This window comes from Camelina sativa, chromosome 15 (genome assembly GCF_000633955.1).
Source record: "Camelina sativa cultivar DH55 chromosome 15, Cs, whole genome shotgun sequence".
Classification (NCBI taxonomy): domain Eukaryota; kingdom Viridiplantae; phylum Streptophyta; class Magnoliopsida; order Brassicales; family Brassicaceae; genus Camelina; species Camelina sativa.
In genome coordinates, this window is record NC_025699.1 from 8,611,258 (window position 1) to 8,623,453 (window position 12,196).

The 12,196-nt window shown below is 37.6% G+C and overlaps 1 protein-coding gene across 1 annotated transcript; it reads left to right on the plus strand.

Moving 5' to 3' along the window:
- LOC104748257 lies at positions 6,611-11,718 on the plus strand. The gene is made up of 2 exons (XM_010469928.1): positions 6,611-6,743; positions 9,623-11,718. Exons 1-2 carry the CDS (start codon positions 6,611-6,613, stop codon positions 11,716-11,718), a joined length of 2,229 nt encoding a protein of 742 aa, XP_010468230.1.

The following is a 12,196-nucleotide window of genomic DNA, read 5'->3' on the forward strand; positions in this document are numbered from 1 at the left end:
TTACCGCCATTATTCTGAACTGTATCTTGGCTACTTGCAAACGATAAAAATTGGTCCAACCCCACTTCGAATTCTAATGAAAAATTTCCTGACATTATATATATATATATATATATATATATATATTGTGTTTTTTTTTAAGAACTATATATATTTTTTTTTGGAGAAAATAAAAGTTTTCATAAAGCCAATTTTTTTTTTTTGATCTACATTTTTTTTTTTGGGAAGGGTACAACCTCTTGTGTTGGAATGAAGATGACAAATGGGTACAATTTGTTTTTAAAGACTACACCAACCCCCACATGAAAAACACAACCCTATCAAACAAAACAAATTTAAAGATCATATATTATCCAACAAAATTCAACCAAAAAAAAAGCACATTTTAAGTTGTAAACTATATAAACCAAATAAATTAAAAATTATTTTCCAATATACTATAATTAAAAATTAGTCCCGCGGTGTACCGCAGGTTCAAATCTAGTAGCTATTAAAATACGAAAATTGATATTACTATCCATAAATTTGAATTTATGTGTATCATTTGTATAAGTGATATTGTTTATAGTATTTATAATTTATGGTCAATAATCTTTTCTCAATATGACAAATTCAGTTCTAAAACCATAAAATTTATAACATCCAAAAATCTAATCTTATTTAAACAATTAAAATAAATATCTATATTAATTTATATNCCGCAGGTTCAAATCTAGTAGCTATTAAAATACGAAAATTGATATTACTATCCATAAATTTGAATTTATGTGTATCATTTGTATAAGTGATATTGTTTATAGTATTTATAATTTATGGTCAATAATCTTTTCTCAATATGACAAATTCAGTTCTAAAACCATAAAATTTATAACATCCAAAAATCTAATCTTATTTAAACAATTAAAATAAATATCTATATTAATTTATATATAAATTAATATCACTATAAATTAATAAAATGTCATGGTCCCAACATTATTAATTTATAGAGGTTTTATTGCAATGTGTGAATTAACTTATTTAGGGGGATGATAAAAAAATAACAGCTTGAAAAAGAAAAAAAAAATTAATTTGAGGAGAATATATCTTTCCTAAAAATAATCCACCTTTATTGGAGGTGGAATTCATAAATATAATCCTTTAAAATCAATGAATTCTTCTTCAGTTAAATCAAAATGGTATTCAATCCATAATTATTCAATTGGTAATGAACCTGTTGAAAAAATATAGCATCAGTTTCCTTGTTGAAATCAGGATTCCGGAACCGGTACCGAGTTTACCAAGGACTGTTTAGCTATCGCATCAGCTTCCTTGTTGAAATCACGATGAACAAAAGAAAAGGAAACAAATCTAAAGCTCGAAAAAATAGAGAGGGTATCGAAAAGAATCCCATGGAGTTCCTAATAAGGAATCTCCGAATTGATCGCATCAATGATAATTTTAGAATCAGAGACGATTGAGAGTTTGGTGAAGCCAAGAGACAAAGCGTCGAGCATGGCATGAGGAATGGCAACAGCTTCCGATAGAAGCGGAGATCTACTATGGGTCATGATGTCCGATCCCAATCGTCGAGATCCAACGCCGGCGTTATTGAAGATCCAGCCTAGGCCCGCTATCTTTGAATCTTTGTTCCAAGCTGCATTCGTGTTACATGAGATGAAACCTTCTTTCGGAGTTGACGGTTGGGTAAGGGTTTTCATGAGTCCATTCATAGCTTTGGATTCCTCCTGAGTCATATTCCATTCTCGGGCTGATCTAATTGCTTGACTTAGGGTTTCCGCCGGTGATGATGGTTTGTCTTGAAAGAGGAGTTTATTACGAGTGATCCAAATAGACCAAACCAACCAGGAGAACAGCGGTCCAATTCCATATCCATATGGCGGGAGGATGAAAAGGTGTTTGGCATGTTCAGTTAGGTCTTGGAAAGTCGAGATGGAGGAGCTATCAAGCGGATCTTTAGTGGGGCCAAACTCCACACCTGAGCTGCAAATCTACAGTGGAGAAATAGGTGAAATGTAGTATCCTCTTCTCCGCAGAACGGATATTTGGCATCATCCCTTATCCCTCTGCGGTTCAGATTCTCTCTCACTGGTAATGCTCCACGCATAGCTTTCCAGAATAAATTTTTTTGTTTTAGGGGCAGTTCTCATTTTCCAAAGTTCGCCTAACCAATTGAAGCCCTGGATTGCAGATGGAAAGTCATTTGGTACAGATAAGCTCTTAATGCTCTCATAATTGCCAGATTTAGCACTATATTCCCCAAAAGCAGACGGTAACCAGGCATAGCGATCGTTAGCCCCCCACTTGCTTGGTTTCAGTTCCAGGATAGCCAAATTTAACACTATATTCCCCAAAAGCAAACGGTAACCAGGCATAGTGATCATTAGCCCCCCCCCCCACCCCACTTGCTTGGTTTCAGTTCCAGGCGTATGAGATTGGCATCCTATGTCTGTGTTACGGGGGAGATGAGGTCCAAAATGTTTAGGTTCTGCGATGCCTCCGGTGGAGGTCTCATAGGCGTCATGGGTGTATCCAAAGAGAGCCAAGGTTCCTTCCAGAGAAGAGTTTCTTTCCCATTACCAATGATCCGTACTAGCTGTTTTTGGAGGAGATCTCCACCAATACAGATGCCATGCCATCCATGGGAAGTATTTAAAGGCGGGTTGCAGCTTAAGAAACGAGCAGAGTGATAGTATTTATCCAATAGGATCCTTGCAAGAAGGCATGAAGGTTGGGTAAGGATTCCCCAACTAAGCTTAGCTACGAGTGCATTGTTAAAACTGGATTTGTCTCTGAAACCTAGTCCTCCTTCTCTTTTTGATTTTGACAGGTGCTTCCAGGATAACCAACACATTTTCTTATTTTCCAAATTATTTTCCCACCAAAAGCGTGTAAACACCAATTGGATGCATTTATACATGGAGCTTGGGAGCTTAAAACACATCATTGTATAGGTAGGCATTGCTGCAAGGACTGCCTTCAACATCACAAACTTTCCTGTAGAGGAGAGAAATCTGGTCGACCAACTTTTTGCCCTTTACCGTATTCTATCCACAATGCTCGTGAAAAGATCTTTATTCTTCCTTCCGAAGAGTTCAGGTAGACCAAAGTATTTTCCTTGTCCGCCCTCTTTTTGGATATTCAGAATTTGTTTTGTCTGTTCTTTGATATGTGGTAATGTTTTGGCAGAGAATGTGATAGCTAATTTCTGAGTGTTTATCATTTGGCCCGAAGCCGCTTCATACTGTGGAGAATCTCCTTTAGGCAGTATCACTCTTTTTGATCCACCTTATAGTAAAACATGGTATCGTCTGCAAAAAGTAAGTGATTGATTGAAACCACCCGACCTGTTTTTTTTTCTTATAATAATAAATACAATATATAATTAAGCATCCCATACTACTTAATTAAACCAACCCAAACCCCCACTCATCATTAAACCAACAATAACCATTAAGCACAACGGAAACATACCAATAATACAAAACCAATACATCATCAATACAATAACATTCCTAACCATTCTATCCAGCAACCTAATATAACTCTAACCAAGGTTCCAACATAAACAATATATCCAACAACACACAAACGAGACCCTAGATCATCCTCCTCCTTAGGGATGTTAAAATGGGTGAAAAAACCCGGCCCGGCCCAAAAAGGAAAAAACCCGCCCAAAAAAAAACCCAGATTCAAAAACCCGAACGGGTTTTAAGTCTAGTAGGTAAACCCGAACGGGTTTTAACTCTTGTGGGTAAACCCGTGGGTACCCGAATTTTTTTGTCTCAAATGGTGTATTTTGCATTTTACATTGTGTATTTATAGTATGTATTATGTATACAAATATGATTTTTATTATGTATTATGTATACAAATATGATTTTTATTATGTATTTTGTGTATTTTATTATATATGTGACAATTTTCAAAATAATATCTAATTAGATTAAGCAAAAACCAAAAACAAAGATTAAATACATAGAAGGTTCAACAACGTTAAATACATAAAACCAAAAACAAAGTCACAAAAACAAAACCAAAAACAAAGTCACAAAAATAAAACCAAAAACAAAGTCACAAAAACAACAATAATTTTTTTTCTCATTCTTCCTCCTATGGTTCTTCCAAAACCTGATCATAATCTAAACAACAACAAAACAATGGAATTTCAGTCATAATTTCATAATTACATCTTTATTCTTAAGTAACAATCTTAATTTTTTTTTACCTTGGTCTCATACTCCTGAGCTACTAGCCACAGATGTGGTACCTTCAACCTCATCATCAAAGTTGTCTTCAATGTCACCTGTAATTAAAAATTATAAATTCTTAACTTCAACCTCATCATCAAAGTTATTGTGAATGAGAGGGTCACGAGAGAGGGTTATTGTGAATCTCTGACTCTGATCATAGACAGAGAGGACCTAAAGCTCTGATCATAACTTCGCCTCTTTGTTGGACCGCCGACAAGAACACAATGGTCTCTGTCTCTCTGATCGAGTAGAAGCAATTAGAGTAGGGTTATGTGAAATTGTATCGTTTGATAAAAAGATTTAAGAAAAAAAAAAACCCGATGGGTACCCATAATCTTATAGGGTAAACCCATGTAAGACCATTATATTTCGGGTACCCGCCCATTTTTTACCCATTTTTCTGACTAAAAAACAGGTCCGAAAACTCTACATTTTATACAGGTTTCGGGTACCCACTCGGGTTTTACCCATTTTTAACATCCCTACTCCTCCTCATCGCTATGATTCCACGTCACATACCTGCACACCACAAACAACAATCGAGATGCGTAAGTATTATCACAAGTACTTAGTGAGGTAATTCTCCCATCTACTGGGCATACACACAAGCAACTGAGATTCCAATGTTTAACAAACAACAAACAAACACAACAAACCAGGAAACCACGCAACATACAAGTTGGTGTCGACCGACACCAGAGTGGTATCGATCAACACTGGCCCAAACATGGTGTCGACCGACACCAACTTGGTGTCGATCGACACCGACTCTGCAACACGATCTGCACGAAGCCGAAAGTTGAAGAACCGCTTCCCAAAACCTCCAAATCGTCCAAAACTCATCCAAAATCCCTGGAAACACATGGGAACCACATCCCAACCATAAACATACAAGAAAACAACAAAAACAGCCACAAAACAAGCAAAACAAAGGATTCTCAAGCTTATATCAGTCATGGTCATGCACTCACCTCATTGCAGGATGATTCTGACCAAAATATGACGAATCCCACACCTTAGGAAGCTTCTCCTTCGTCCTTAGCTCTAGATCTCCACTCCACAGGAACAGATCTCCCAAAAATAACCAAGAACAATCTCAAAACCTCTCAACCCACAAGCTCTCTCCTTTCTCTCTTTTCCTCACTCAAACGGCGACAAAACACTCAAAACCCTCGACCTTGGTCGCTCCTCCACTTATATACATGGTTTAGACAACTCAATTAAATCAAACCAAACCAGAATCAACAATTAAAAAAATCCGGTCAAACCAGTATTCTTTGGTGTCGATCGACACTCCTCTTGGTGTCGATCGACACCCACTCCCCAAATCCCCAATTTGGTTCGCGGATGTTACATTGATTCTTGGACTTTCCTTTCCTAGTTTGATACCCGTAAGATTCCCCTCTTCCTTTGCTTTGTGACACAAACCCGATAAAACCTCACTACATAGGATGAAAATAAAAGGAGACAGGGGATCGCCCTGTCTTATCCTTCTTTGGGGGACTAAAAGCCCTTGTGCTGGTCCATTGAGCAGGTATAAATAGGTTACTGTTGTGATGTACTGCATAGTACATGTAATCCAGGTACTGTGGAAACCCATTCTCTCCATAACTATTTTGATAAAATCCCATTCAAAATAGTCATATGCTTTACTCATATCAGTCTTCACTGCCACGTAGCACTGTTTCCTTTCTTTTGATATATGTAGGTAGTGGAGTGCTTCATGCGAGAACAACACATTATTAGCAATAGCCCATTGGGGTACAAAAGCTGATTTGTTTTCTGACACCAAGGATGAAAGAACTGGCCGGAGTCGCTTGGTAAAGAGTTTCATTATAATCTTGTAGTAGATATAGCATAAGGCAATGGGTATGTTATCCGGGACTCTTTGGAGGTCTTACTCATGGTTGAACTTGAATTGGAAACAACCTCTTCCCAGATCCGCTCCCACTGCTTTCCCTCTGAGGTTTTATCTACTTACCAGGAACAGGAAGAGAACATACAATCTTTGGGCTGTTGGGTCCGTCAGTCGCCCCATAAGAGTGAGGGCTTTCCCTGCTATCAGGTTGGATGTATCAAGATCCAGTGCACAGATTCTCTTACGAGATGAGGGGGGGGGTATCCCCTCTCAATACCTTTCCTTTTTTGGTGGTAAGGCATGTGTTTCTCCATATTGGTTCAGGTAAGTAAGGTTAAAAGCTGGTCAAGGTTTTGTTGGATCAATATGTGAAGGTAATATGTGGATGTTGAGGGAAGTTTGTCGTTGTAAGGATTACAAGGGTTACAAGGTTTCACAGGGTTAGAACGAAGTTGCGAAACATGAAAAAAGAGTTGGGAGAGTTTACTAGAGAGGGCTGATGCATGGTCCAGTTCAGTTTCAGCTGGTTACTAGCTTTTCAGGCGAAGACCGGGATGACAAAGTACGGGAACTTGGTGGCTATGAGCTTGTCGGAAGGGTTTTTGGGTACGGGGGGTTGAAACGGATCGGAGGTGCTCACCATTGTAGACCACAAACCAATGGATAATACTGTTTATGGTACTAAGAGGTAGGTGAGATCCCTTTATTCAAAAGACTCATGCTTCATTTAGGTTTGCATGGGGACTCGGGCCTGAGAGCTTTTTATTGCTATAGAGTTCTTTTTTGTTTTTTTCTCCCTCAACTCCCATCTATATGGAATACATTTATAATCTTTCCTTAGAAAATCCACCCTTATTGGATATGAAATCTAAGATATCCCTATAAATCTATGAAATTCTTCTTCAGCCAAATTCAAAATGGTATCAATCCACCATTTTTTAATTGATAATAATGAACCAATCAAAACAATATATAAGTTGTTAGTTGCCAGTAAAACCTCTATAAATTAATAATGTTGGGACCATGACATTTTATTAATTAATAGTGATATTAATTTATCTATAAATTATTAATTGTTACTTTATAGTGAATTATTAATCTATAGATATATTTTAATTTTTTTAATCTTTAAAAAAATTACAAATTGAGATAATTTTAAAAATACTCTCTCCGTTTCAAAATATAGGATGTTTTAAGTAAAAAACGCAAATTAAGAAGTCTTTACTTTTAACAAGTTCAACCAATCAGAAACAATACTGCATAATATAAAATATTAAACTAATAAAAGTTATATAGAAACTTGAAAACATCCTATATTTTGAAACAAAAAACTTCTCAAAAACATCTTATATTTTGAAATGGAGGGAGTATAAGGCTAGACTTTCAAATGTTGTAAATTTTATGGTTTTGGAATTGAATTCTAAATATTTTTAAAAACTTCTGATAATAAATTACAAATACTATATAAAAATTCACTTATACAAATGACATAAATACATTCAAATTTATGAATAATAATATCAATTGTCGTATTTTAATAGTCTATCAAACTATCAAAATGTAAATCATGCATATCTAGAAATTGATTTTAAAAAAAAAAACTTAGCTATTTTTATGACATGTTATACAATATTTATATCATTATAGTTTGAAACCTAGTCCTCCTTCTCTTTCTGATTTTGACAGGTGCTTCCAGGATACCCAACACATTTTCTTCTTTTCCAAATTATCATCCCACCAGAAGCGTGTTAACACCAATTGGATGCGTTTATACATGGAGCTTAAAACACATCATTGTATATGTAGGCATTGCTGCAAGGACTGCCTTCAGCATCAGAAACTTTCCTGTAGAGGAGAGAAATCTGGTCGACCAACTTTTTGCCCTTTGCTGTATTCTATCCACAATGCTCGTGAAAAGATCTTTATTCTTCCTTCCGAAGATTTCAGGTAGACCTAAGTATTTGCCTTTTCTGCCCTCTTTTGGATATTCAGAATTTGCTTTGTCTGTTCTTTGATATGTGGTAATGTTTTGGCAGAGATGAGATGGCTAATTTCTGAGTGTTTATCATTTGGCCCGAAGCCGTTTCATACTGTGGAGAATCTCCTTTAGGCAATGATGAGGACATCGAACCACCAAGCCATATTATCCAAGCTCCATATGTGCCAAGCGGACCAATGACTAGGACCAGGAGCAAAAGCATAGAAAAGAAGTTCAACATCTTTCTGGAGCAGCTGGAACATGAAGGACTGATCCCCCTTGATCAGTTTGAAGCCATTCGCCTAACCCCATCGGAGAGCTCCCAACTAAAGGCCGTCTTCAACGAAATACCTCCGACGATTCAGGACGAGCCAGGAGATGAGGCACATATCAAATTAAAGCTTTCTGAATCTAGTTTCCGGAGAACCAACGAGCGTCGAGAGAACTGCTATAAATCTCCAGAGATGGACCGAACAGTAAACGCATGTCCAGTGGACTCTCTAATAAGCAATAAGGTTAAATGGGCTTTATTCACCCCCAAACTTGAAGCCCACTTAAGCACGTGTTATTTGGCACTAGAAGACATCTAGAAGGCTCTCTCACTCGTCCAGAATATCCCGAGATCGAAGAAGAATCATGTCATGAAGTCAAGATATCAAATTTGCCTTAATCGGCACCCTTGATATTCTCTTTTCTACACAACGTCTCTTTCCTTTATTTTTCTGATTTTGTTCTGGTTTTCCTTGTTTTTGTTCTTTGCAGGATTTGTGTGTTTTTCCTTAGAATAAGTTATGAACCTGGCTATATAATGCCTTGAGTTGTAGTTCTTTTTTTCCACCTTTTGATTAATAAAATTGCTTGTTTCTGTTTCACAAAAGAAACCATTGCTCTCTAATTCGTGAGTGTGTCCGAATTCTTGAGTGTTCTAAGAAATATCAGTAGACTTTCACATCTATTGTGGTTCTTATCAATCCACCATTCATCTCCACCTTATCTGGGTTAGTTAGAGAGGTCCTTAGACCAGCTAACGATTCATCCTTGTTTTGGTTCATTTTGTAGCCAAAGCTCATATCATTTTGGTATCAGAGCTTGAAAAGCTCCTAATTTATCAGGTGATTTACTTCCTTTCGTTTATTTATTTTTTTTCTTTTTCCCAGTTTCATTATTTTTTTTTAAAAAAAAAAAAAAACCATTTCATCTGTTTTATTATCACAGTTTTATAAAACTAAAAAAAAAAATCTGTTTTCGTTCGTGTAGGGAACCCAAAAAAATTGCTGTTGCTTTTTTTATTTTAACAAATTCATATACAAAAAAAAAAACAATCAGAAAACAAATATTAAAAACTCTGTCTGCAGCACTCGTTCGAAATCTGTTTTGTGTTACTCTCTTGCCTTTATTTGCTCTGGTCTTTTTCACTTGTTAAAATTTCATAGAATTTTTTTTTTTAACATAAACGATTTGTGGTACAAAGACATATTTCTTTGTGTTCTCTCTTACCAAAGAATTTGATACTTTGCATCTTAATTCTTTCAGGTGGGATGGGTGACAACACCGGTGATCCTAACGCTGCTATGATGCAGTTACTGCAAGCCATGCAACAACAACTCACTACCATGGAACAACGCCTAAACCAAATCGAACAACCTCGTGCAAACCATAACCAAAGACGAGAGAATGGTGTCGTTCATGAAGATGGTCAAGAGACTGACTTCAGTGATGATGGAGGACCACAAAACAACCGTCGACGACGTCAAGCTCAACGACATAACCAAGAAATGGCAGAGGAAGAAGACCGTACGAGGTCTAATTCTATGGATATGAAGCTCAAGGCTCCTACGTTTGCTGGAAGGGTAGATCCTGAAGCTTATCTTGAGTGGGAGCAGAGAATGGAGCACATCTTTGCTTACTACAAGTACACTGACCAAAAGAAGCTAGCCTTAGCCGTAGCTCAACTTACCAATCACGCTTTGTCTTGGTGGGATCGTGAAGTTAATGATAGGAGGAGAAGTGATACCCCTCAAGTAACCACATGGAGGGAAATGAAGCAGCTGATGAAGAAGAGATATGTTCCCATCTACTACCACCGAGACCTTCAAAAGAAGTTCCGGAAGTTGATTCAAGGAACAAGGAGTGTGGAAGAGTATTTCGAAGAATTTGAGCACTTAAGGAATAGGCTGGAGCTTGACGATGATGCTGAGACCACCATGGCTCAGTTTCTTGATGGATTACAAGAAAAGATCTCTCACAAAGTAGAAATGCATCCTTATCACGACCTGCAGGACATTCTACACCACGCTATACAAGCCGAACAACACATCAAGAAGAAGATGACAACCATGGGGAGAACTAAAACTACTCAAAATTGGGATCAAGGGCGTGCCAAGACTCCTTTTGCATCCACCTCTCAAGTCAGACCCTTGGATAAAGAAAAAGCTGTGGCTATTGACAATCGGTTCAAGTCTAAGCCAACCGAATCCACCCAAAGTAAGTTCCCTAGCCCTAACAATTCAAGAACTCGTGATATAACATGTTTTAAGTGCAAGGGAAGAGGACATATGGCTAAAGATTGCCCCAACCCAAGAGTTATGATTCTCACGGATGCGGGAGAATACGAGTCACAAGATGAAGCAGATCTCACCATAGATGATGTTGTAGTTGAAGAGGTCGATTGTGAACCTGAATATGGAGAATCCCTGGTCATAAGGCGTGTCTTGAACCTCACGGTTCATCCAGATGAGCTAGCTCAAAGGGAAAATATTTTCCATACCCGCTGTACCATCCAAGAAAAGGTATGTAATCTTATTATCGATGGTGGATCATGTACTAATGTTGCTAGCGAGTATATGGTTTCAAAACTCAGCCTTGGACGGACTAAACATCCTCATCCATATAAACTAAGATGGCTTAATGACAAGGCTGAACTGCGAATCACGGATCAAGTACAAGTACCATTCAAAGTGGGAAAGTATATGGATCAAGTCTTGTGTGATGTGGTTCCTATGCAAGCTTGTCACCTTCTACTTGGTAGACCGTGGCAATTTGATAAGGATACCATGCACCATGGGCGTAGTAACATGTATTCTTTTGTCCATGATAAGAAGAAATACAATCTAACTCCTCTCACACCGAACCAAGTGCATGAAATTCAAGTTAAGATGCTTAAAGAGAAGGGTTCTCCTTCTAAGAGTAATTTTCTGATCAAGCCTAGCTACATAGCTAAGACACTCACTTGTAATGAACCGGTATTACTAATGATGTTTAAGGAAGTTTTGAGCGCAGGTTTTAGTGCTTTGGAACAAGATCTCCCTAAAGAGGTGAAGGATCTTTTGAACCGGTTTGCTGAGACATTTCCAGATGAAATTCCAGCTGGTCTACCTCCTATAAGAGGAATTGAACATCAAATAGATCTGGTTCCGGGTGCCCCATTGCCCAATAGAGCCGCTTATTGCGTTAACCCGGAGGAAGCTAAGGAATTGGAGAAACAAGTGAAGGATCTTTTAGACAAAGGCTATGTGAGGGAAAGCCTAAGTCCATGTGCTGTACCGGTCCTTTTGGTGCCAAAGAAAGATGGAACTTGGAGGATGTGTGTAGATTGTCGAGCTATCAACAACATTACCATCAAATACTGACATCCAATCCCAAGGTTAGCTGATATGCTTGATGAATTATCTGGATCTAATGTGTTTTCAAAGATTGATCTTAGGAGTGGCTATCATCAAGTAATAATGAAGGAAGGTGATGAGTGGAAAACGGCTTTTAAGACCAAGCAAGGTCTCTATAAGTGGCTAGTCATGCCATTTGGGCTTACAAACGCACCAAGCACCTTCATGAGGCTTATGAACCAAGTTCTAAGGCCTTATATCAGTAAGTTTGTAGTGGTATACTTTGATGATATACTTATTTATAGTCATACATTTGATGATCACCTAATTCATTTAGAACAAGTTATTAAAACGCTTCAAAAGGAAGGTCTTTATGCCAACCTTAAGAAGTGCACCTTTTGTACTAATGAACTTGTCTTCTTAGGTTTTATAGTGAGTTCACAGGGACTGAGAGTGGACGAAGAGAAAGTCAAAGCTATACAAGAATGGCCGACACCAACCAACA

Excerpts from the sequence above, each read along its gene's own strand:
- LOC104748257 (XM_010469928.1), top strand. The coding sequence starts at position 6,611 with ATGCATGGTCCAGTTCAGTTTCAGCTGGTTACTAGCTTTTCAGGCGAA. Across the intron at positions 6,744-9,622 it reads GGGGTTGAAACGGATCGGAG|GTGGGATGGGTGACAACACC; the intron begins GTGCTCACCATT and ends TAATTCTTTCAG.